This window comes from Amphibalanus amphitrite, unplaced genomic scaffold, assembly GCF_019059575.1.
Source record: "Amphibalanus amphitrite isolate SeventyFive unplaced genomic scaffold, NRLGWU_Aamphi_draft 000293F_arrow, whole genome shotgun sequence".
Lineage (NCBI taxonomy): Eukaryota > Metazoa > Arthropoda > Thecostraca > Balanomorpha > Balanidae > Amphibalanus > Amphibalanus amphitrite.
The window spans coordinates 352,953-379,616 of NW_024881788.1; the positions used below are offsets into that span (position 1 = coordinate 352,953).

At 49.5% G+C, this 26,664-nt stretch overlaps 1 protein-coding gene across 1 annotated transcript in view; it reads left to right on the forward strand.

Moving 5' to 3' along the window:
• The window catches only part of LOC122387642 (dolichyldiphosphatase 1-like), a 139,767-nt gene that overhangs the window by 101,057 nt on the left and 12,046 nt on the right, over window positions 1–26,664 (forward strand). The window contains exon 3 of the mRNA XM_043378011.1: window positions 8,454–8,632. Coding sequence (XP_043233946.1) covers window positions 8,454–8,632 — 179 coding nt within the window. The remainder of the gene's footprint in view (window positions 1–8,453; window positions 8,633–26,664) is intronic.

Genomic DNA, 26,664 nt, shown 5'->3' on the forward strand with positions numbered 1-26,664 from the left:
ACAAACGTGACACAATGAATCCAATAATGAGCCCGCCAATAAGCCTGCCTAATTCTGCATGTAGGCTGCTATTTACCACCACGGCGGAAGGCTAAAACGCATCCATACAGCTCAACATAGGTGTCAATTTCCGCCGGGTTGGGGGTGCTCAAGCTCTTTAAATTCCCCGCCGGCTCGGCTGGCTTGGCTTTGGAGCCCCAACAGACGGTGCGGGTCAAGGTCACCGCTGAGGCGGCGGCGGATTTGCTGCGCCCGGGCAGTGGGCACCCTCAATTCGGTGAAAATCGACACCCATGCAGCTCAACATGACAAAACGCTGCATACAAGCGCACGTCCTCGCATTTAATTGACGCATTTAACTGCGTCACTAACCTCGTACACTGTACAACACTGGTGAGATGACTGTCCGAAGGAAACTGCCGACTTTGGCTGGCAACATTCAGGGTTGGTGACTTATGTACTGAGTTCGGCTGGCTGACAGCGATGTGACTTCAGGACCGGTTGATGAACGGGCCATCCTAGCCCCATACTACAGGAGCCCAGCTGGTCTTGGCGAGCGGCGGCGACTGGACGAGGCTGGACCCCTACTACAGGAGCCCAGCTGGTGCTGACGAGCGGCGGTTACTGGACGAACGGGTCAGCCTGGACCCCTATTGCAGGAGTCCGGCTGGTCTTGGCGAGCGGCGACGACTGGACGAGGCTGGACTCCTACTGCAGGAGTCGAGCTGGTCCTGTCGAGGAAATAGTTCACCTTTAACATGGGATTTTAAACTGAGATAGCAGTCTGATAGAGCAGATTTGTGTATGCCCTATATTTGAACCGTTTGAGATATTCACCATTTATCAGTGAATATTGGTGCTTAAATTCATGTTCTAGTGCTCATTTACAGCAAGCAGAAACCTCTTCAACACACACAGTGGCCAATCAGCGATGAGAGCACTTACAGGAGCAGAATCCCTTGCAGCTGATAGGTTGTTCAGCAGTTAGTGTTCATAACTCTAATCATTAAAATAATGAAATCCCTTTAGAAGAAGTGTGTAATTCCAAGATAGAATACATTTAAATTTTATTCATCACATTTTTAACACATCTTTTTGAATTTTATTAATCAAATTACTCACAGAAGGTGAACTATTTCTTTTAACACTTACCTTGCTTCAATGGTGACATGTAGCTCTTGCAGCAGAGAAGGCACAGCATTTGGCTGAAACTTCAAATATTGACTTGTTGCTATCAATTATTCAGTTTTGAAATGCATACAGGTACAGTGAATCTTGGGTTCTCCTGTAAGAATGCTGACCGCAGAAGCAGAAGTTCATCCAAAGCTTGTGCCTGAAAAAGGGCCAGGTTTAATATATGAGTGAAATGAAGACTTATAGGTAAGGTTTTGACTAGACCCCTGGGTCACAACAGGAGATGACCCCGTGATTGGTGGGACCACCAGGCACCAGCACTGGCACAGTCCGTTCTGACCACCGCACACCTATCAGCCCGAGAGCACACTAAATTGCATGTTAAAGCTCCATTAATGCTTTTTTCAATTTTGGCCATCCACTTTGTTGGGTCCATCATGTCCATCACCAAGCCACATTTAAAATGCACTACACTACATCCCCCACCACCTGACCACACCAGGCCAAATCTGCACCGCGCTACACAAAATCCGCACTGCACCAAGCTAAATCCACGCCACACCAAAGCCTCACCAGCCGGACAAGCCAGCACAAACGAGATCTTGTCGAAATTGCCATGCTTTGCAGAGTGCATACTGGCCTACCTGAACCTGACCTTACCCAACATATGAGCCTGACTGTCCTTAGCACTGGGAGCTCATTGAGACCAGGCCCCACAGGCCTAGTGGCCTCCTGAAACCTGATTTCCATATGGGGTGAGCTATTTAAGAATGGTGATCGCATATCGAACCCGAGACAAGACAGCAATGAGCAGTGGGCGGTTCATGCAACCATAATCATGTTTCCTTACCACAAGTATCAAAGCAAAAACAAAAATAGCTACCTATCGAATTCAAATTTCACTGGAACCTCACCTGCATGGATCTTAAGTGAAAGGTACATCTTGATACATCTGCACGAAAGATACATCTTGATCCACTCATCTCAATCTTGTTTTTCTGCATCCAGGGCATGCAACACTTCTGGTCAAGGCCGTATATAGGATATCGCTTCTGGTATTTTTGGCACAACTTACTCGACTGCTGAGCTCAAATGCAAATTGCAATCACGGTCATAAAATTGAAATACTGAATCAAGGCCATATTACTGAATATTGAATCGCAATGTATATTCAGTCGATGTACCCCTCGTTCGATGTCTCTCAGACGACGAAGATTGTACGTCGTCCGGCCAATCCTCTTCTAGGTCAACGGGGGCTCGGCTGCAATTATGGAATGTGATTGGCCAAACGGCGTAGAATCTTTGTCGTCCGAAAGACATCGAACAAGAATAATGTCGCTACTGCGCCATTGTTGCATCGAATTCGCCCCATAGAAGCACGTGTTAACTCTCTCCCATAGGGCCCTGGGTAAACTCTTGTACACAATCAGCTGACGGCATGCCTCCCGCGTCCCCTGGCTTGAAGCTTCGGCTCCGTGTTACCTTAGTATTCAATGACCGTGGCGAAAGCTCATTCTCATATTTGGCCTATTTTACAATAAAAGTTTTACATTTCTGCCATGTTATTGATCATTTTCACATATTTATATCTATTCATCATGGCAAAAAGCACCATCTCACATATTAAAAGTTTCTGCAATAACTTTTGACTTAAGCCTTGTACGAGCTTACTTATACCGTCATCGTGTTCCTCTCGTCAAGACGCATCGAATGAACTATAACTTGACCTTGAAAGGTCAACGTGAAAATTTGACCTCAGGTCAAGGTCATGACCTGACCGGAAAGGGTCATGTTGCATATCAGTCGATCCGTATCGTCGAGCTGAACACATCTAAGGTGTTTTCATCGCTCTAGCATGCCTCTATCAAAAGCAAACACCCCCCAGCAGGGCGCGGGTTAAAAGGCCGGCATGAGCCGGCGTTGGACCCCAGAGACCAGCGGAGGGCCCTCAAAGGCCAAAATGGGCCCCCAGAGGCCGATGCTGGCTCTTAGAGGCCGACATCGGGTCTTCAGAATCCAGTGCGGGGGCCCTCAAAGACACTTAACCCGCGCCCCACTGGGGGGGGGGGGGGCTATTCATAGCCCCCTCCTGTTTTTCTGCAATAACTTCCAAACCGCTTGACGTATCGACGCCAAACTTTCAGTACCTTCGGCTGCATCAATTTGACACCTTGTGTCAAACTATGAACTTCGTAGCCGCTGGGCCTCCGCGCCACCCGCCGGCCGCTGGGGGGGGGGGCATATAGTTGCCCCCCCCCCCTTTACTTCTGCGACGATATCGTCGCAACACGAAGAGATAGAGAAGCGAAACTTTGCACACATCTTCCTGAATACCTAGCCGAGGTTGTGTCCAAATTTGGTGTCGATCCCATTTGAAATGACGTCACAGTGACGTCAGAAGTGAAATTATAGATTTGCGACTCTCATATTCCTCACGATACATCAGATATATGGGACCGAATATAAAGGGTCGATTATTGGTCAGAAACTAGATGGAAGTGTAGTTAGATGTTTTAGGATGACAGCACGTGCTGTCTAGTTCATTTACAGCTTAGTTTCATGCTCAGCGTCATCAGAAACGGTCCATATCGAAAAACGACAAAACTTTATGACGTCACTGTGACGTCATCTTAGGTGCTACAACCACCAAACTTTCCTCAAACATTGCCTAGGTATTCATTTGAAGCTATGCCAAGTTTCATCTTCGTAGCTCATCAGGTTTCGGAGATATTTCACAAAACGTAAAGGGGGGGCAACTTTATGCCCCCCAGCGGCTCGTGGGTTAACCCGCGAGTTGCTGGGGGGCCGTACTTTTTTCGCCGGGCCATAGCATAAAAACGACGCGCCGCAGGCGCGCCAAATTTTGGGTACCTGTAGGGAATTGATGGAAGTTTATTGTGACAAAGTTTAAAAAAAATCGGTCGGAAAAAAATTTGAGATATCGAGGTTTTAGTGACGTCATGATTTCTGAGTTTTCGACCAAAAACGGCATATGTTCAAAAAATCATATAAAATCACAAAATAGACATACAGACATGCCGTAAACGCCATTAGACTGCCAATCCCATGATCAATCAAATGGCTATCTTTGATTATTGATTATCGTTCTGCATTTTCCAAAATGTTGAACTGAATCTTGGCAATTTCTCGTGACTACTTCACGACCATGATACATGCATTTCTTAAATTGAACTTTTTTAGCCAAACACGTACACATATGATAAAATGAATGTCACCATCGTGTTCTACGCCCCAAATTACCCATAAAACATGTGTCACAGGCTGCGAATATCAGTTTTGATTTTCGGGGATATGTGCCTACCCGGTTGACCTGACCTTGACCCTGACCTATGCTTGACTGACCCCTACATGGAGCTGACACTCTTTTAGGCTTTATATGATGGATTGTGCACCGTTTTGACAGAGTTTGTGACGAGAGGCGCCCATTGCGAAGTCCTGAAGTCCATGCTACTGAAAGCCCGATTTCAGGTGTTTGACCTGACCTTGACCCGACCTGTGACCTCAAAATTCAACTTTAAAGTACTCATCTGTAGCGTCTCGTCGCACTCTTTCGTTTGCCGCCTCGTGCGTTTCGCTGCGCCTATTGGTTCTCGAGTTATCGGCTGGGGGCGTTTAACGCCCCCCCCCCCCCAGCAAACGGTGGGTGGCGAAATACCCCAGCAACTGCCGGGTTAAGAAAAGGCGATACAGTGGAAAATCCCCGAGGAGCATTAAAATGAAAGTTGTGAGTAAAAACGCTAATGTGTTTCTGTTTCATGTGATGGTACACATTGCATGGGGAATATATATGTCCTGAGAAATAGCTTCTTCAAAAGTAACATTCATTATGAAAGTCCCCATTCATTATGAAAGTCTACGTCACCACATTACCACACCACAACAAACCCGGCCCAAAGCAATAAGTGTCCCATATGAGCGCGTTAAAATTTCTTGTGAGCGAATTCACGCAATGAAGAAGAATAATGGCACAATCTACTACAGCAGCCAATAGATGATTTAGGACAGACACATGGGACTACATATACCATATCTTGTCCGACAGAAGCAGGCAACAGCTCCGTTTGCATACCTATATGGTATGCATATTGCGGAAGGGGTACATTTCGGCCTCGAAAGATACGAATTCATACTTCATTGTAACAGTATATTTCTTTTGTAGTCAATTTGCGTGGAAATTGAACACCGGGTGATTACCGAGCTATTGTTCTATCAAAACTTTCCGATTCAAACTCGGCTCAGGCTTATCGTGCAGATAAAGGGGGCCCGCTCAGCAAAATGCGTATGAAATATGGAGAGATTCTTAAAAATGGATGGGGGCCCGCACACTAGGGGGCCCGCTTTGGAGGCGATGACCCCCCCCCCCTCCCCAAATGAAATCCTGGCTGCGCCACTGCATAAGGCATTCTCTACCTCCCCCCCCCCAAAAAAAAAAATCGGCCTACACCACTGTTGCGTTGTTTTTGGCATCCAATGTGGAGAACCGTCATGCCTGAACCTGGCGCGACATTTGGCTTCTAGCAGATTTGGTTTCCAAAACAAACCCGTTCATGACCATTCAGTTCACCGCATGCAGTTTTTTGTAATGCTAGAATATTACCGCAGTGTTACTTCCTGTTAACAGTCGTGCTTGGGGCATTAGGTACATGAAACTGACTGAGTACACCGTGGCTCAAAATGTCTCTCACTTTGTTTTCGACGATGAAAAAGATTTATGATGAGGTGCGTCAAAAAAGGCGGCGCCCCTCCCCCTCCGGCGTTTTTTAAATGCCTATCTTAAAGGGACACTCCCACCTTAACATTAGTTTTGAGTTGAGATAGCCAAATTGGTGGCCATGGCCTGCAAATACCGGTTTGGGCACTCACAACATCGACAAATGCTTTAATTCGGAGATATGGAATTTCAAACTTGCAGTTTTCGGATTCTAAGGGGCTAGTGCATTGGTATGCCCCCTTAGAATTTGTGACGTCAGCGGAGATCTAACGATTTTTAAATCTTTTACTAAAACGTTTGGTAGCACGCGGTGGTATATGCTGCTTTGCGCGCAACAAATGCCGCACTTTCAAATAAAGTCGCTAGGAACAGCGGAGATCCCAAAAAGTAAACAAAAGTAAAAGTCTAATATCTTGAAAACAGGTGAATATTTTTCGATGAAATTTGGTAGATATTCGTTTTCGCTCTTTCTGAACCGAGCGACATCACTTTCGTGCCAATTCATTAACTTTTTTGAAGGTGGGAGGGTCCCTTTAAAAGAGAAACGCATAAGTGGTGTTCAAACACCCTGGCTCGGGACAGGTTATTAAGGCCCAGTGGTAACCGAAGGTTTGTTGTCAATAGTTAAAACACTATTCTTTAGAATTGTGTTAAAACACTATTCTTTAGAATTGTGTTTTTCTATTGAAAAACAAATCTGAGTTCCCTGACAATTTGGCAAAAGCTGCCTGAGATCAGTACAACTTGATGCTCGAGAAAACGGCTGTTCCAAAAAATCTGATTTTTTTCAGGATTTCTAGTGGGCCAGGTGATCTACGTTCTGGTATGGGTCTCCCCTCCGCGGACCATCTGGTGCACGTGCCACGTGACTTTGAAAATTCCCGTGTTAAGCCAATGGGCAAAATGAAAAAATGCGTTCCACGGCAGATTGCTTGAAAACGATCCAAACGACCCCCATTTTCTTCCATGCGGATCAACCACCATTCGGTGCACTACCCATGGGTATGTCGCAAAGTGGCCGGAAAAGTCCAGAACCACGTGCCACGTGCCGTTGAAAATGACCCTGCACACCGGAAATTAGGACTTTTGGTCATTTCGGCGCACCCATGATGCATACTATGGCGTGGGTGACCAAACAGTGGGTGTCATCCGGTCGGCAACTGTTTAAGGTGTCGTCCAGTGGGTCAAAGTGGTAGTTTCAAACTTTTGGGATCCACCATTCTGGGGATTCTTTTTGACAATATACTTACGTTTCTTGGCGCAATGTTCATTCCACCCAGCCGGTCGTCAATGCGTTAGGTGACCCAAATGACGATTGACCTGAAAGAAGTTGGGGGCAAGGAACACGCACGTGCCATCCGTTTTTTACTCGGGCGCTTTCATCTAGGATATTTTTGCAGATATCTTTTTGATTTGCGAAAATGACTAACCTAACGGTATGCCAGTCGTTGATAAATTATTATCTTGCTGCGGCCGGGCGGTTATTTGCGGTGTTTGCGTTTGGCGGCTGGCGGGCGACTTTTAGTCGTTTTCGGTTAGCAGTTAGCGTCGGTGCGGTGCGGGCGGTTTTATTTTTCGGCGTTTCGGCCTTTTTTGTGTGGTTTGCGGCGGTCGGGCGATTTTTTTTCGCCGTTTGCGTTGGCGTTTCGGGCGTGCGTTTTGCACGTTTTGCGGTGTTTACGTTTTGCGGCGGGCGGGCGTTTTGTGTTTTTTTGCTGTGTTTGTCTTTTGCGGCGGGCGGGCGGGCGGTTGATGCGGGCGGTTTTCTTTTTTTTGCGTCGTTTGCGGTGTTAATTTTGTTTGCGGTTGGCGGCCGCTTTTTTGTTTTTTTTTTTGCGGTGTTTGCTTTTGGCGGCGGGCGGGCGATTTTTAGGCGTTTCCGTTTGGCGGTTAGCGGGCGTGCCATGCGGGCGGCTTTATTGTTTTGCGGCGTTTTTGCGTTTTTTTTTATTTGCGGTTTGCGGCGGGCGGGCGTTTGTTTATTTTTTCGCGACCTTTGCGTTGGCGTTTCGGGCGTGCGTTTTGCGCGTTTTGCGGTGTTTGGCGTTTTGCGGCGGGCGGGCGTTTTTCACAATTCAAAGTCCAAACCTTCGGGCCACAGCGCTCCTCGAAAAGCGCTGCCCTCGAGTATCGCTGAAAGTTTCAAAGCGATTGTTCAGTCGGTGTGGGTAAAGCGAGCTTTTTTACTTTTGAGGTGAGGTCACTTGATGTGACGTGGATGGTGGCCTAGCCTAATCCTGGGCGACCTGGGTCTGAAATTTTTACAACAGAGCTGCATGAATTCGACGGCGCTGGGCGCTCCGCGAACAAAACGACGACGCTCCTTTGCGCCGTTGTTTTTTAAAGATATCTTCGAAAAACCACATAGTTCAAAAACCCCCTTCCCATTCCGAGGCAGGTTATAAAGGACAAAGGTCCAATGGTATGTTATAGGCAAGCCAGTGATATAAGATGTAGGTAAGAACTGTAAATTGGGAATCCATGGTGCCTCCCTTGTCCCAAATCGTTCCGCCGCCTATGGACAGGTCATCAGTGTCACGCTCCGGTGGCATGTTTTGTTGCTAATGCCGTCGTTCCGTACGGGCAGATTTCGTTCGCCCTGGGTGTGGCCGTCTGCGAACTGCTCAACATTATGCTGAAGCACTGGATCCGTGAGGAGCGTCCCGCCCGGAAGCGGACCAGTTTCGGCCACTACGGCATGCCGTCCGACCACGCGCAGATCTCGTGGTTCATGGCCGGCTACCTTACACTCTTTCTTCTCGTGCGGTAAGTGGCCACCAGTAGTAACTAGTACCTACAGGGTGTCTCATAATTAACTGGACTCTACATTTGTATTCGGTATGTATAGTAAACACCATGCTTTTTTCCATTTTATTTACCAATGTGGCCGCCCTTGTTGGCGATACAGTCACGCATCCGCTGCGGGATTCCCCTCCACCAGGTTATCCAGCACACTCGGATGAGTGCTACGCCACGCCTTCTTCAGTTGCTTTACCAGCTCATCGGCGGTGGTGGCAGACGTCATCTTGTTAAGACCTTCTCTTACAGGATCGCCCGGAGGATTTCAATTGGGTTGAGGTCCGAGCTGTTCCCTGGCCACACTCCTTTCCCCCCAGAAGCCGGGGAGGTTCTCCCGGCACCACTGCTGCGTCTTATGGGCGGTCCGCCGTGTGCGGTGGAGCTCCGTCCTGCGTGAAGATGGCCTGGCTGGAGTATGTAATCAGCGGCCGCTGAAGGACCCCGCTATTCTGGTCAGTCTGGCTGATCGCATCCAAACACTCGTTGGCGAGGATGTCCATGTGGTAGTACTCGCCGCTGCTGACTGTCTCCTGATTAGCCACGTGCAGCGGGGACATTGCGCGGTGGGATATCACGCCCCCAGCCGTGCACTTTGGTGGAATGTTTCACTGCCGAAACTGGCGGCACTTGGGAACTGCTGACGGCCCAAACGCGGCCTTCGTGATGGGTGGGTTGGTGGTGCAGTTCGAATGGCTACTCATCAGACCACATCACCCTCCTCCAGTCCTCCACTGACCCGTCTTTGTGGTCCTTGGCGAATCTCAGGCGATGTTCTCCCTGCTTCTTCGTCTACTTCGGCCTCCTAGTGAGCTTTAAAGGTTTCATCCCCAGGGATTGGTGGAGATGACACTGCATGGTTGAACGGGAGATGTAGCCATGTCGGGTAAGACGCTGGAATCCAGCGTCTTACCCGACATGGCTGGAACAACTTGCGGGCTGACTAGTGCTGTTTTCCAGTGGCCATGGCAATCACTGTCTTGGCTAGCGGGTGGATGGTGTATTTGATGCCCCGGCCTGGCTTGTTGCCAGGCCGGCTTCTCCCGCTTCCTTGTCACAGCTTGTCTGGCTTCAGCCAGACGATCAGCTGGGAGCGGCCGATGCTCAGCTGGGAGCGGCCGATGCTCAGCTACTGGTAGACCCTCTTTGGGCTCATTCCGCCATGAACCATACCGGCAGCCTTGCTGCGAAAGGATAAGCTACACATACTCAGTCCGCATTTTGCCTCGGTGCGGATCGGCGCAGGTATCTGCTGAGGTGAGCAGGTCACCTCTGTTTGTCTCAACTGTACTTCAATCTCAGTTTGCAGTGCCAGCTCTTCTTCTTTGCGCCGATCCTTGGTGCGGATCGGCGCAGGTAGGTATCTGCTGAGGTGAGCAGGTCACATCTGTTTGTCTCTGCTGTATTTCAATCTCAGTTTGCAGTGCCAGCTCTTCTTCTTTCCATTGCAACTCTTGGCGTTGACGCTCAAGCTCTTGCCTTGCCTTCGGCATGGACAGTCTTGCTGCCACTTCAGCTTTCTTACGCTGGTCTTCGATCTGCATCAGCTGAAGGCCAGACTGCATGCTGACGCCAGAACCAGCCTATGATGCACTTGCAGTCTTCTGCGGCTGTGTGCTCTTCAGGTAGCCTTCAGCCACCACTTGGTCTCTTGGTCGATTTCTCACTTGGTCGATTTCTTCCAAAACCATCTTATGGTTATCTGAGTGTTGCTCCACTTCAGCCCGAGGGAGCAAGTGACACAACTCATATTCTGTCTGTGAGAAGGAGATGTAGTTGTGGATCCACTTCTTTGCTTTCTCTTCTGAGATGTCTGGGTTCACCTCCACTTCAGTACCACTCTGTCGGACCGCCTGCCGACTGAGCTGCTTGAGTTAACGTAGCTGATGGTTGTAGGCCTTCGTCTTCAATTGAATTTGGTACTCGCGTCCCGCCTCTAATGGACGGATGGCTCTCCCAGAACTGGACTGCAGAGGGTCCAACATCTCATCCTCCTTCCGCGACTCAGCCATGTTAGTTCAGGTAAGGTAGGTTAGTATCAGTAGGTTAGTGGTTCAGAGGAATTCACAATGTTAACCTGCGCCCCGCTGGGCTATTCAGTCATACGCGCCCTGCTGGGGGGGGGGGCAGATTCTTCCCCCTCCCCTGTCTAACTTCCGAACCGATGGTCGTAGAAAGACGGGGAAAACGGCAATCGAAAGCTCTCAACAAGGCGGATCTTAAGAGCCCTTTTTTTGCTTAAGTAGGTCAGAGGTCTTTTTTTTAATATTTTTGCTGCCCGACCCGGGCTTTTGTCGTTAGTAGCACACATTCATACTGGGTTAGTGCACTATATACACGGCAGTGGTACGAATCGTTTTCGGCACACGCTACGCGGGACAGCCTTGACCGCACGCTTCCTGTCACGCACCCCAGGTGACACCGCACTTATGCGCACGCTGGGGCTATCCCGATTTCTCGGGCCCGGCAGGTCAGAGGGCTGCTCCGGGACATGAAGCGAGACCGTGCCCTCGGGACATGTCACCGGACCGAAGGATCTGTTTAAAGGCGGATCAGGCCCGTGTACCTGCGGCCGGGGGCGCTGGCTGGCACAGCGGTAATCCCCACGACCGAGCGAACACTCCCCAGTTACTGCCATCTCCTGGGTAGGAGCCGGCCGAGGAAAACGCTGCCAGAGGTCAGCTTTGAACCAAGGACCTCCCACACCAAACATGAACGCACTTGCCAACTGCGCCACAAGGGTGGTTAGGTCAGAGGTCAGGTCAAGGGTACAAAGTGCAAGTTTCTACAGTATCGGTCTTGCACCGTAGTTGCCGAAGAATGGACGGAGACTGATTGCCCAAAACGTGTTCTTAGGCTATCAAGACAATATTCGTTGCATAAAATATCATTCAAAGGTCAAGGTCAAGGTCAGGTAAGGTCAGGTCACCGAAAACAAAATATAGAAAAAGGCATGTGAGACACATGTTTTATGGGTCATCTTATTCATAGAATTCAATAGGCACACTCAATAAGTGATATGGACCACATCTGGATTAATTTCAGGTCGAGGTCAGGTCAAGGTCAGGTCGAGTGAGGCCAAATTTTAAAGTTGGTTGTTAAGGCCTTAAAAGGTGTATCTGATGCAGTTTTTTCACGGTGAATCGAATGGTGCTATTTTTGTTTCCGTACGAGGTCTAGAACTTCCAAAAAATTATTTTTCAAGAAGTTTTCGGTCGTGACGTCATACAATTTTGAATAACCCCACATTTTTTAAACTGATTTTTCTAAAAATTGGTATGTAGGTGCACATAGACCACTTCTCTGACATATATTCGGGTTTTTTTCGATACACACAAAATTTTGGATTTTATAATTATTTTTCCTAAAAAGTCATTTTTTTAATATGGGCCAAAAGCCAAAATTTTCAAAAAACCGAGATAGCCATTTGATAGACAAAGTAAAATCACGTATAACCTTTTTTGTTACGTCTTGATTCCTTTAAAAATGGAGATGTTAGCGGCGTTTGAAATTTTGCCGTTTTTGAGGCGAAAATGGCGAGCATGACGTCACTAAAACGTCATTTTCTCAAAGTTTCCGACAGATTTCGCTCAAATTTTCAGGTAACGTGTCAAATTCACGTATGATAAGGTACTGACAGTTTGACGTTGCTGGCGTAACGCGTTTAGAAGTTATTGGCGAAAAACGGGAGGGGGCAGATTCTGCCTTCCCCCAGCGGGGCGCGGGTTAACCCGCGCACCGAGGCAGGGGGTGGTTATCCGCCCTCCCTGAGGTTTTTCGTGAATCGCGGAAAAACTGCGGCGCGTAGTGCCGCGAAATTTGGTGTGACTATTCAGTATTCTCTCATCAATTTTACGCATGGTGTGCAAGTTTGAACCTTCTAACTTTTAAGGTCAGGTCACCAGGTCACTTTGAATGACCCAACCTCAAGTTACTTTTTTGCAACTTTGTCACCGTGTCAGAGCTACAGTAGATGACGGAGGCCTTTGAGAGTCGCAGAATATTATTAACCCGCGCCCCGCTGGGCTATTCAGCCATACGCGCCCTGCTGGGGGGGGGGCAGATTCTGCCCCCCCCCCCTGTCTAACTTCCGAACCGATGGTCGTAGAAAGACGGGGAAAACGGCAATCGAAAGCTCTCAACAAGGCGGATCTTAAGAGCCCATTTTTTTTGCTTAAGTAGGTCAGAGGTCAGGTCAAGGTCAGGTCAAGGGTACAAAATGCAAGTTTCTACAGTATCGGCCTTGCACCGTAGTTGCCGAAGAATGGACTGAGACTGATTGCCCAAAACGTGTTCTTAGACTTCCAAGACAATATTCGTTGCATAAAATGTCATTCAAAGGTCAAGGTCAAGGTCAGGTCAGGTCAGGTCAGGTCACCAAAAACAAAATATAGAAATAGGCATGTGCGACACATGTTTTATGGGTCATTTTACTCATAGAATTCAATAGGCACACTCAATAAGTGATGTGGACCACCTCTGGATGAATTTCAGGTCAAGGTCAGGTCAAGGTCAGGTCAAGTGAGGTCAAATTTTGAAGTTGGTTGTTAAGGCCTAAAAAGGTGTCTATCTGATGTAGTTTTTCACGGCGAATCGAATGGTGCTATTTTTGTTTCCGTACGAGGTCTAGAACTTCCAAAAAATTGATTTTTCAAAATTTTTGTGTGTCGTGACGTCATAAAATTTTGAATAACTCCCACATTTTTGAACCGATTCTTCTAAAAATTGGTATGTAGGTGCACATAGACCATTTCTCTAACATATATTCCGGTTTTTTCGATAAACTCAAAATTTTGGATTTTATAATTATTTTCCCAAAAAAAGTTAGTTTTTTGAAAAAATTTGGGCCAAAATCAAAAAATTAAAAAAAAACCGAGATAGCCATTTGATAGACAAAGTAGAATGACGTATAACCTTTTTTGTTACGTCTTGATTCCTTTAAAAATGAAGATGATAGCGGCGTTTGAAATTTTGCCGTTTTTGAGGCGAAAATGGCGAACATGACGTCACTAAAACGTCAATTTCTCAAAAATTTTCCGACGGATTTCGCTCAAATTTTCAGGGAACGTGTCAAATTGATGTATGATAAGGTACTGTAAGTTTGACGTCGCTGGCGTAACGCGTTTAGAAGTTATTGGCGAAAAACGGGAGGGGGGCAGGAGGGGGGGGGGCAGATTCTGCCCCCCCCCCCAGCGGGGCGCGGGTTAAGTCATTGGTAGCTACAATTTGTACATCTCGGAACTTTGATATCGATGACCTAAGGTCAGGCCAATTTCTCGACCTCCCCATTATAAGTCACTGGAGGAAGAATCATCTCCCTGTTGTTTTTTTTTTCACTAAAACGCGTAAGAATGGCCCCATATGCCATGCTTGATTTCATATACGATCAACCTTCATTACCTTGAGGCCTGTTTTGCTGTTGGGCAGCTGTAAGATCATGTGACGTGGTAACCGGACAAAAGATGGTAAATAGTTGTATGTTGGTGACCTTAAGCCCTAGTGTAAAGACGAAGAAACCAGACTGACCTCCAGATGATTTTGAAGACGATGCTGTAGTCGACGATGATGAGAAGAAGACGACGAAGAGAAGTAGTGCACAAATTTTCGGCCCTAGGTCAGGGCAGTCCGGGCGTCAGGGCTGGCATTCCAAGTGGCGTGGAAAAAACGACAATAGCCTCAAAAAGAGCCTAGTGCGCTCCGCTCTGGAACCGCCCCCCCCCCTGCCCTGGAGGGGGTTGCAAATGCGCGACTTGTATGAGCGGTCTGGGTGGCAGGTGTCACACAAAAAATGTGGTCTATGAGAATTGAGATAGCCTGTGAGCTGTGTGAAAAGGTAAAGACGCGGAATATTTATATCGGAGAGACAAGACGAAGCGTGCGACTGAGATTTAACGAGCACCTCCGAGACGCGCGGCACAGAAACCCGGACACTCCCCTCGGCGACCACATGACTACCTGTCACCCAAACGAACAAACAGACATCACCAACTGCTTCCGCATCAACATCTTGACGGTATGCAAAGACGGCCCAAACAGGAAAATCGCAGAATCGCTATTTATTCGAGACCGCAGACCATTGCTGAACACCCAAACCACATCATGGCCGATATTATAACCGGCGGCTGAAGGAGTTGCCAGTCCGAACGGTGACCGACAGATGGCGTACCGAGACAGGTGGCGCTGCAGGTCACCTCGCGCGCCAACTGGTGTCATTTCAAACCTCCGTCGAGCGTCAGTTGGTACCTCGCCGCGGCGACCGTTGGAGATGGTCTTCCTCCCCCTCCTTACCTCTACTTCCCCTCTCATCACCTGAGGATGGCCTAGGACCGAAAATTTGTGCACTACTTCTCTTTGTCGTCTTCTTCTCATCATCGTCGACTACAGCATCGTCTTCAACATCATCTGGAGGTCAGTCTGGTTTCTTCGTCTTTACACTAGGGCTTAAGGTCACCAACATACAACTATTCAAGTAGAAACAATGCCCTACATCCAAGAGGCGTTCCGACAATTAAAAAAGATGGTAAAGCAAAAGATCGTATGGCAGAAGATCCTAGGAAGTTGATCGTATGTTAAAGATTGTAATGGATAAAGATCATACGACATAATGCTCGTATGGACAATAGATCGTATTCGCAAAAGATCCTCGAGGTAAATGATTATACGCCAAATGATCGTATGCGATAAAGATTGTACATTCAAAATATGGTATTCACATGGTGCAGCCCAACTCCATCGCATACAGAGCTTATCAATTTCTGTGTTCGCGTAGTAAGTGGCCGTCGTAAGCTCGACCATACATTGATGTTATTTCAGAACTTAGATGGCTCAATAGCACCTAAAAGCAACGCGTTGTATATTTGCCGAATAAATGAATGTATATGCCGCCGTTTCATGTATTTGAATTGAAGTGTATACAACTAAACCCATGTTCCAATCGGAAGGGACGTCATGCATAAGCGATAATGAAAATATATGTACTTTGTAGAAGTATTCTCTCGTAGCTGTTCAAGGTGCTGACATTTCACTCAAATCCTTTCATAAGCTGTCATAATGAACAATGCCTTTATAATGGGCAAAAAGCTCAAATATTTAAGCCATTTGCACACACCCTAAACCAACTCTAATGACAATAAAATAGGCAACAATTAAGTAGACATTATAGATAAAACAGGTTTAGCACCATAAACAAGTATACTTTTGCAAACCAGCTTTTTAAAGGGACCCTCCCACCTTAACATTAGATTTGAGTTGAGATAGCCAAAATGGGGTCCCTGGCTCACAATTACCGGTTTCGGCACTCACAACATCGAGAAATGCCTTAAATCGGAAATATTGAATTTCAAAATTGCAGCATTTTGATTCAGAGGGGCTAATGCATAGGAATACCCCTCTGAATGTGTGACGTCAGCGCAGATATCTAACGATTTTTAAATGTTTGACTAAAACGTTTTGTAGCACGCGGTGGTATATGCTGCTTTGCGCGCAACAAGTGCCGCACTTTCAAATAAAGTCGCTAGGAACAGCGGAGATTCCAAAAAGTAAACAAAAGTAAAAGTCTAATATCTTGAAAACCGGTGGATATTTTTCGATGAAATTTGGTAGATATTCGTTTTCACTCTTTCTTAACCGAGCGACATCACTTTCATGCCAATTCATTAACTTTTTTGAAGGTGGGAGGGTCCCTTTAAGCGCCTATTGTGTCGCGATAAATAATAGCCTTTGAATACTTAAGATTTTTTAAAGAGCTGACAACCAGCCAGATGACCTCGGACCTTAAACTAAATGGTACTTTTGAATTCAGAATAGGCGATAACTTTCAAAAGTCAGGCCTTTTGACATTTCTAGTTGCATCTTGTTTCGACCCATCATAATGTGCATGGACATTGCGATACATGATTGCGGATGAGCACATAGCCCAACAGGGGCGAGCACATAGCCCAATAGGGGTACCCCAGAGGTCACAGCAGCACACTCACGGGACGGTTTTTCAGGGGCACCTCACAGGTCACAGCAGCACACGCACCTTGAGGTTTTTCAGGGGCACCTCACAGGTCACAGCAGCACACGCACGGGACGGTTTTTCAGGGGCACCTCACAGGTCACAGCAGCACACGCACGGGACGGTTTTTCAGGGGCACCTCACAGGTCACAGCAGCACACGCACGGGACGGTTTTTCAGGTGCACCTCACAGGTCACAGCAGCACACGCACGGCACGGTTTTTCGTAGAATATTTTGCAACTAACGGGCTTTATGCTACAATAATTTACCTACAACACTATTTATTCTATACGATTATTTACTTAACCAACTTAACGTTAGGATCTCTTGTCGCACGATCTTTTACAACATGCGATCTTTATCTTACGATCATTTTCCTACGATCTTTTCATACGATCCATTGCTTTACGATCTTTTGCTTACGATCTTTGGTCTTAAGATCTTTTGCCATATACGATATTTATCTTACGATCATTTTCCCACGATATTTTTCATGATACTTTAATTTACGATACGATCCCTTGCTTACGATCTTAAGTAGTACGATCTTTTGCGACATACGATCTTCACCTTACGATCAATTTCTTTACGATATTTTGCTTACGATCTTTTGTCGTACGATCTTTTACAACATATGTGTCGTGTCGGATTGGTGAATACGACCTGACGTCCAAAAGCCAACTGTATTAAATTTGAGCATCGACATTGCCAGAAATAAACATGTCTCGTGATATGCACTCGTGACACACACATAAAGACCCTCCATCCCCTCCCTAGCTCAGCTCTCTCGCCTCCCGACGCCCGGAATGTTCGGAGGCGCTCGTGACGGCGAGGCGAGGGAGGGGGAGCGCAGCGGTGATCCTTAGCCGCTGCTCAGGGAGCTACACTCTGCCGCTCAGAGCGCTCAGAGGCGCTCAGAGCGCCGACGCGATGGCACCGCGTCGCTTGCGGATGCGTGCTGCTCATGCTGCGTCGCTACAGCCATAGGTTTTAAGAACCTCCTGTTTCTCAGGACCAGCCTGCCGGACCCGTCTAGTCGGACCGTATATTGTCTGATTGATCTCAGAATCCGGGTCACCACGCCGGTGCGGTCCCATCGTTTGGTGAGTGCGTTCTGAATTCGCACACGCTGGCCGACTGTAAGCTTGTCAAGCTGTCGACACGTCCTGCTGGACAGCTCCTCTATTTGGTCAGTTTTTTGGGCCATCATCTTTTTTTCTGCGGGTCAGATCCTCCATCCACTGCTCCTGTACGTGCAGCAAAGTCACAGAGACTGGCACGCCACTTCTCAGTTGACGCCCCAGCAGCAGCTGCGCGGGTGACTTGCCTCCTTGCCGCAGAGGGGTGCTGTGATACTGCAACAGAGCATGCAATCTTTTCCAATTGCATGCAATCTTTTCCAAGAGCATGCAATCTTTTCCATTGCCAGACTGCCATCGTATGCTGTGTTACTCCGCATGATTGCTTTTGCCGATTTGACCGCTGCCTCTGCTCTCCCATTCGACTGTGGATACTGGGCTGATGATTGACGGACGTCGACGCACCAGCGACGGAAGAACTCAGTCATTTCCGCGCTTACTAAGCTGGTGCCTCCATCAATCGATATTTGCTCCGGAACTCCGTACTGTGAAAAATGCCGCTGAAATATCGGTATCAGGACGTTAGACGCGATAGGTCTAATTGATTGAACGGAGGTGGTCCAGCTTGATCCATCCGGTCAGTCGATATGCATGCACTAGGTAGCGGTGTCCAGCTACTTCGAACTCGAAGAGATCCGCCACCACCTGCTGAAACGGGTACTCGGGTGGCGGTGTCATAATCAGCGGCTCCGGCGACTGCGACGGTGCATGGTGGTCAGACGCTGTGCCCTGCGTCTGGTCATCTCCACGTCACCTTCCATTCCCGGCCAGTACACTGCCTGTCTGGCTCGTCTTAACATGCTGTCCGTGCCCTGATGTGCCGCGTGCAGATTTTGAGCTATCAGTTTTCTCAGCGCCTCAGGGATGACAAGTCTCAAAGGACCACTTTCATACGTGTAGCAGACCAGGCCGTCCACCACAGCGAGACGATCTCGCACTTTGAAGAATGCCTTCAGCTCGCTTATTTCCTCTGAACAGCTTCCTGGCCAGCTGTTCTCCTCGATGCGCTGTTTCAGCAGCTGATACGTGCCGTCACTGTCTGTGTGCTGACGCACTACCTCCTGATCCACAGTGACCATGTCACTGCACTCCTGTACCGCGCCCAGGGCGGCCACAGTCAGCTCATCATCCAGTGAAAGATCAGCTTCGGAAGGCGCCGTCCTCTCGACCGGATAGCGGGACAGCGTATCGGCCATAGCATTCAGCTTACCAGGTCGGAATCGAATCGATAATCTAAAAGGCAGAGTCTTCTCTTTCAGACGTAGTAGTCTGGGATTAGCGATGTCTTTGAGTTCTCTGTCAGAAAACAGCTTCACCAACGGTCTATGATCGGTGACCACCTCAAGATTTTGACACCAGAGTAGGAAGAGTTTTGCCTTTTGAAGGGCCCACACGACTGCGAGCGCTTCTCCTTCGACAGCTGCGTACAGCTGCTCTGCTTGTGTCAGGAAACGACTGCCACACAGTGTCAATTTCCACCCATTCGGACAGCAGAACGGCTTATCTCCACTTGAGCAGCTGCAGTGCTGTTGCAGGACGACAAAGCCTACTCCAGTCCTGCTCCAGTCCGCCAATACAGCGGTGGGCTTGTCCTTGTCGTAGTACTGTAGACCGCGAGCTACGAGTTTCGATATCTTCGACTTGACATCACACCTCTCCTTCAGCTGGTTGTCCCAGTAAACGTGTTTTGCTTGTGGGGTTTTCAAGAGGGCTCTAAACGGCTCCATAAGGGGTGCTGTAGCCATGAATGGAGCCATCTGATTAACCAAACCCACGAACGACCTGATGTCTTTGATAGTCGGGTTCGGCGGCATCGGGAAATCAGCGATGGCCGCCATCTTCCCAGGTGCTGGTCCACACACATCCCAACCGAGCTTGAAGCCGACAAACTCCACTTCACGTTTGCAAAAGGCGAACTTTTCCGGTGAAAGTCACACCTGCTCTTCCACATGCCTCCAGATACTCCCAGCAGTGTCAAAATGCCTGCTCTACACCGTGGTCATATAGTAGCACGTCATCTACACATTTGAATTTGCGGTCTATATCGACTACCGCGTCGTCATATCTTTTCGTATAAGCATCCGACGCTGAGCAGTGACCCATTGGCGTGCGGAGGTATATGTAGCGGCCCCAAGGAGTGATAAATGTTGTGAGTGGCCGGCTGTCCTCATCAAGCGGAACCTGGTGAAATCCCCAAAAGGCATCCAGCGTCGTCTTGTAAGTACGTTTTGGTACTGATGACACCATATCAAACGGAACCCTTGTGTGATGCGTCTCCCTCACGCAAAATTTGTTCAGCTCCTGGTAGTCGACCGTTCGCCGAGGCTTCCCATTTGCCTTGAGAACTACTACCATTTGAGCACACCACACCGTTGGCTCTCCGGCAGGCACCTTTTCTATTATTCCCATTCTTTCGTCTTCATCCAGCTGAGCTTTAACCTCATCTTCCCAGTGTTTGCTCACTGGGATGGGCGTGTGACGCGCAAAAGACACTGCGCCGGGTAAGAGATGAATCTTGTGTGGCGCACAGCTCATCGCCGGCAGAGATCTCTGTTGAACGTAGTTGTTGTGGTGCACAATGCTGCTGTACCCGGGCCGCTGCTCTGGTCCCAGTGCACCATGCCGGCGCAGGCAGCGCCGGCCAGCGGACGCCTGATTGGTCGCCTCAGGCGCTGTGTCTGTGAGCCCCGTGACCGGCCGCAAATACATAGTCTGGAACGGAGCCTCTGCGTTACAACATTGGCGACGAGGCGATTCGAACCGCGTGTGAAGATGGCGTGTGTTGGGAAGGCGCCAGAGTTTGACCCGGGAGTTGAATCGTTTGGATCCTACGCCAGAAGACTCGAGCAATATTTCATTGCTAACGGCATCACTGGTGAAGATCAGCAAGGCAAGAGGTGGGCCGTTTTCCTCAGTGTCGTCGGAGCAAGAACGTTCGGTCTGTTGGAAGACCTGGTGGCCCCGACAGCCGTGAGTGACTGCACCTACACTCACCTCGTGGATGTGCTGGAAGCTCATTTTGAGCCCCAGGCTTCGGTGATCGTGGCTCGATTCCGTTTCCATTCCACTCGTGCTGCAGAGGGGCCCAGGAAGGAGTCAGCGCGTTTCTGGCGCGGTTGCGGAAGCTGGCTAAGCCTTGCCAGTTTTCGGCCGGTATCTTGGAGGAGATGCTACGAGACCGCCTGGTTTGCGGCATCAGGAACGAGCGGCTGCAGTCGCGCTTTCTGAGTGAGCCGCATCTGACGCTACCACTGGCGGTGGAGCTGGCGCAGGCTCACGAGTCTGCTGCCGCTAGTGCTGCAGAGCTCAGCGGGCACGAAGTCGGCGCGCCCGGCGACTCGACCGTGCAGCGGGTGGAGCGCGCCGCCGAGCTACGTGCCGGAGGTGCCGGCGGCGAGTTGGGGGCGCGGCGAGGCCCGCCGCGCCCTGCGACGGCCGCTGGCCCTCCTCAGCAGCGGCGAGATGTTCGATGTGGAGGCTCGACGGAGTGCCCCCGATGTCTTCGAGATCATCTTCAGTCAGCGTGCCCGTTCCGGGGCCGGCGGTGCTTCGCCTGTGGCCAGCGCGGCCACATCCGAGTGGCCTGCGGACGGGGGGTCAGCATCAGCTGCGCCAGCTGTCGGCCGAGGATCCACAGTCGGCGTCAGTGATGCAGTGCGGTGATGAGAGTGCCGAGCTGTCGCGCCGAGAGGTGGCGGCTCCCGCGAGTGATGAGGCGATCGATGAGGCCTACGCGATGTTAAGTGTGCGGCCCGAGAGTGAGCGGCGACCGCCGCTGATGGTGAGCGTGGTGCTTGATGGAAAGGCAGTGGAGATGGAGCTGGATACGGGGGCGGCGGTGTCCGTCTGCTCAGACTCCGTGCTCCGGCAGCTCTGGCCGAGCGGCGGCCCGAGCCTGGAGCCGTGCAACGTCACGCTGAAGACCTACAGCGGCGAACAGCTATCGGTGTGCGGACAGGTAACGGTGGATGTCGAGCACGGTGGCCAGGCTGCCGCTTATCATCGTGAAGGGAAGTGCCCCGTGTTTGTTTGGCCGAAACTGGCTGAGTCAGATCCCACTGGATTGGCCCACAGTGTGTCGTGTATCGTCCGCGTCTCGTGTGCAGCCGGTACTCGATGAGTTTCCACATGTGTTCCGTGATGAGCTCGGCTGTTTTCGTGGTGGCGAGGTCACCATTGACGTGGATCCAGATGTGCGGCCGCGCTTCTTCAAGCCGAGGGCGGTTCCTCTGGCTTACCGGGAGGCCGTGGACGCGCAGCTGGAGAAGGAGATACAGCAAGGACTCGGGGAACCCGTCCGCCACAGTAAGTGGGCTGCTCCCCTGGTGGTCGTTCCCAAGACTGACGGGACCAAGACAGTCTCTTCAAGTGTTGAATGCCTGCTACACAGCATTCCGCTCCCGTGTCTGCCACAGCGGGGCAGTGACGTGCACTCGCGCGCTCCCCGGGCCTCACCGTCAAGTCCAGCTCGGCGAGTTTGCTGCCCGTTGGAACGACACCACCCACACTGAACGAGTTTGTAGTATGGCTCGTATCCGTTTCATTCACTGAACATTGCAGATGGCTTGCAGCTGGCCCGGCATAACTGGGACGCTGCGCTCGCCGGTGGCCTTTACCGCCGCACTTATAGCAGATGGTCTCCGTTCGTCCAACTCTGCGCTTATCAGCTGGCTCGTTCCGGCTGGGACGGACAGATTCTGTTCTGTGGCGAGGCTGCGTTGGCTTCCCAGCTCTCGGATGAAGCTTCAAGGGCGCCACCGACGGCTCTTCTTCATCATGGCTTCCCGGGTTCCCGCCTTCTTTTAGGCCAGCGACCATTGATTGTCTGCAACCAGCACTGGCGGCTTCGAATACTTCTTCTACAGGGTGTTTCACTAAAAGTGTCAAAAAGTAAAAGGCCCTTATGCACATAATAACAATGTTTTCTATGGACATTTGCACATCATTCCATCCGCGATTGTTGGAATTTGAATATATAAAAATGACATCACCGTCACTCAAACCTATTCCACATATCCGCCGCTTCTTTTGATGCACCGTTTCGGCACGTGTCCGGAGGTGCCTCACAGCCCGTTTTCATCTTCAGCGTCCAGACTGTCGGCAAAGCCTTGCATTGTGCTCTTCAGCTCCAAAAGTGATGCGACTTAAGTCTTCCTCAGCTCTGCGAGAGCTACTGACCAAAACCAGAAGGCTAGCGGTGACAGATCGGGGCCTCGCGCTGGCCAGGGGCGGGCGGTGAGGCAGCTGATTATTCGGCCCGGGAACGGAACTTCTGGTCCAGCCAGTTCTTGGTGGCTACAGCCGTTACAGTGGTTGTTTCTGATAAATTGGGGGCTTGGCTATTTCTGATGTTGAAATAAGCTTCTTGTTAATTCCCTGGAGGGATCTTCTGGTACTGTTAATTATAAATATATAGTTTCTTTATATTTTCTTGTAGTCGGAGTCTTCTTGAGTCATAGAGAAAGAAAGGACATCTTCTACGGGGTTTATTGCTTGAGTGACACTCTCATAGGCGGTATCTTAACGCAAAACATTACCGTTTCAATCGTGGTCACCAGCAATTCCTTATCGTAATATGCACTGTCTACATTATATGAATATTTCTCTTTAATGTTTCACAATTGCTATTTCCTTAATATTTTCCCCGTTACGAAGTTTTTGTCATCCTTACTAACTAACTAAAACCTTGACCTTTCTTCAATCAAAATATTTACAACAATTAAAACACTTCGCTCGCGTGATCATTTCCGGGAGCGCTCTCGTTAGAATATTCAACACCCTCCCCTTGAAAGAACTCTTTCAACATTTACATTCGTAAGGTACCTACGACATGACATACACAGTAGTCATACACAGCACTTGTTACATTTTCACAAGTTTGGTAATCGGACGCTGCACTGTAACACCTCTGATTTTCAGAGTCACCGATCTCACTAAGCCGTCCTTTGACATCTTGACTGACTCGACCCTACCGATGGGCCATTGGCCCCGTGGCACACTGTCGTCAGCCATCAATACCAAATCGCCCACAGCCAGGTTTTGCCTGGCCGTAGCGGTGCTGGTGGACCGCTGCTGGAGCAGTGGAACGTACTCTCGACGCCAGCGCTTCCAGAACACATCTGCCATATAGCTCGCCTGTTTCCACATTTTCCGTTTGTCATTGTCAGATGCAGAGAAGACATTCAAGGGTGTCGTTCCGGAACTGGCCCCGAGTAAGAGTATGTCGTTTGGAGTGAGGGACGGAGCGTCGAGGGGGTCTCTCGATGGCGAGACCAGAGGCCGGCTGTTCACTATCGCCTCGGCTTCACACAGGAACGTTTGCAGCGTCTCATTCTTCAGTGTTTTCGCGTGGAGCATCGTGTCCAGAATCCGTCTAACTGTTCTAATCATTCGTTCCCAGGCTCCACCATGATGAGACGCTCCTGGAGTGTTGAACTTCCAGTCAATGTCGTTGGCTAGCATCTCCTTTGCCACCCACTCTTCCTTTTCCTCCAGCCGCTTCAGCTCTTCACGTAGTTCTCTGTGGGCTCCAACAAAGTTTGTTGCTCGATCTGATCTCAGGGTCTTGACGTTCCCTCTTCTAGCTACAAATCTTTTCAGCGCACAGATGAACGAGTCCGATGACAGATCCTCAGCCACTTCAATATGTATGCAGCGCACTGATAGGCAGGTGAAAATAACACCATATCGCTTAACTTGTCCTCGACCTTGGCTGACGTAGAAGGGTCCAAAGTAGTCTACCCCAGTTCTTGTAAACGGTCGCTCCCCCGCTGTGATCCTGTCGCCTGGAAGATCTGCCATCTTTTGTTTTTCCGTTTTCGCACGTAGCCGCTTGCAGGTGAAGCACGATTTAAGCACTCTCTTGACAGCCGATGTGCTCTTCAAAATCCAGAACTTCTTCCTTAGTTCTGCCAAAACATGCTGTCGGCCAGCATGTCCTGTTCGTCTGTGGACGTCCTCGACAAGTAGCTTCACATAGCTCGCATGACTCGGGAGAATGACTGGATGCTTAGCATCATATTCAAGAGCTGAATGTTGCAGTCTTCCGCCGACTCGGATGATGCCGTCTTCAAGGAAGGGACTAAGTTTGCTGAGCTTGCTTGTTGCACGAATGTCTTTGCCCGAGTTCAAGGCCACCACCTCCTCTGGAAACGCAGCGGACTGTATGCTCATCATAATAGCTCTCTCTGCTTCTCGGATGTCTTGAGTTTCCAGCAAAATCGTCTTCCTTTGCGTCGTGACTCCTTCCTCCTTACTTCGACGAATCAACTCCTGTTTCACCTTCAAGATCCACGCTACTGCTCGGAGAAGCCTGTGCCTGTCGCTGTAGTGTGCAGTGAGTTTCAGCAGTGGGTTTTGAAGATCATCTTCTTGAGTCGCATCATAAGCCTTCGCTGCACACACAGTCATCTTCTTGACCTCCAGGTCATCTGTCGTGTCTTGTAACGCTTGAGGCGTTTCTGGCCATTGATTTTCGTTTTTCCAGAGGTATTCTGGCCCTGTCAGCCACCTGTCACTCTGAGTTCCTCTTGACACATCGTCCGCCGGATTTTGAGAGCTGGGCACATGCCTCCACTGAGCAGGGTGTGAGCCGTCATGTATGATTGCCAGCCTGTTCGCAACGAATGTGTGAAATCTTGCTTTGCGGTTGTTGATGTATCTCAACACCGTAGTGCTGTCTGTCCAGAAGAACTCTTCTACTTCAACCGACAAGCGCTCCAACTGGATCTTCAATGCACCCAGGATCAGTGCACTGAGTCTCACGCCTGTCACAGCGGCCATCAGTTCGAGTCGTGGGATTGTTACCATTTTCAGAGGAGCCAGATGTGCCTTCCCTTTCAGAAAGCTCACCTGAACGGCACCGGCAGCGTTCGCCAGCCTGATGTATGACACAGCGCCGTAAGCTGCCTCGCTCGCGTCGACGAACGTGTGTATCTGACAAGTGGTGATACTCCCGAAGTCCCTAGGCTTTATGCATCGCGGGATGCTCAGGCTGTCCAAGCCTTCCAGAGTCGAAAGCCAGCCATTCCAAGCTAGTTTGTCCTCTTCTTCCAGTTCAGCGTCCCAGTCCATCTGCTTCCGGGTCAACTCTTGCAGGAGACGACGTCCTTGTATCACGGTCGGTTCAGCCATACCTAGCGGGTCATATACCGAGCTCACCACAGAAAGCAAACCGCGTCTTGAACAGGTCTTCACCTTCGCGCTCTTTATTTGTGGAGACAGCTTCAGAAGATCATGTTCTGGGTGCCATATCACCCCGAGCACCCTCTCGGTCGGCAGCTCATCCCAGAGGCCAGACCATTTCTTCATTTCAGTCGATCTGTCCTCGTTTTCGATGGCTTCTACCACGGCTGGGCTGTTCGATGCGAATTTAGTCAGATTGAACCCTCCCCGTTTGCACAGGTCCTTTAGCTCATTTGCTAGAGTGATGGCCTCTTCGTCTGTCGGAACTGATCGTAGCACGTCATCTACATAGAAGTTTTCATTGACAGTTGTCACGCACTCTTGCGAGATGTCGTCACCCGCGTCGGCTGCAGTCTTTCTTAAAGCATAGCATGCTACGCTGGGTGAGCTTGTGGCCCCAAATAAGTGGACCGTCATTCGATAGTGACGAGCGCGACCACTGATGTCTCCGTTCTCAAACCAGAGGAATCTGATGAGATCTCGATCGGCTCCATCGACCTTCACTTGGTTAAACATTCCTTCAACGTCGGCTGCGACCGCCACCCGTTCTAGTCTGAATCGCAGCAGCACGTCCACCAATGAATTCGTCTGATCTGGACCAGTCAGGAGCATGTCGTTGAGTGATACGCCATTGTATCTTGCTGCGCAATCAAAGACAACGCGTATCTTGTCAGGTTTT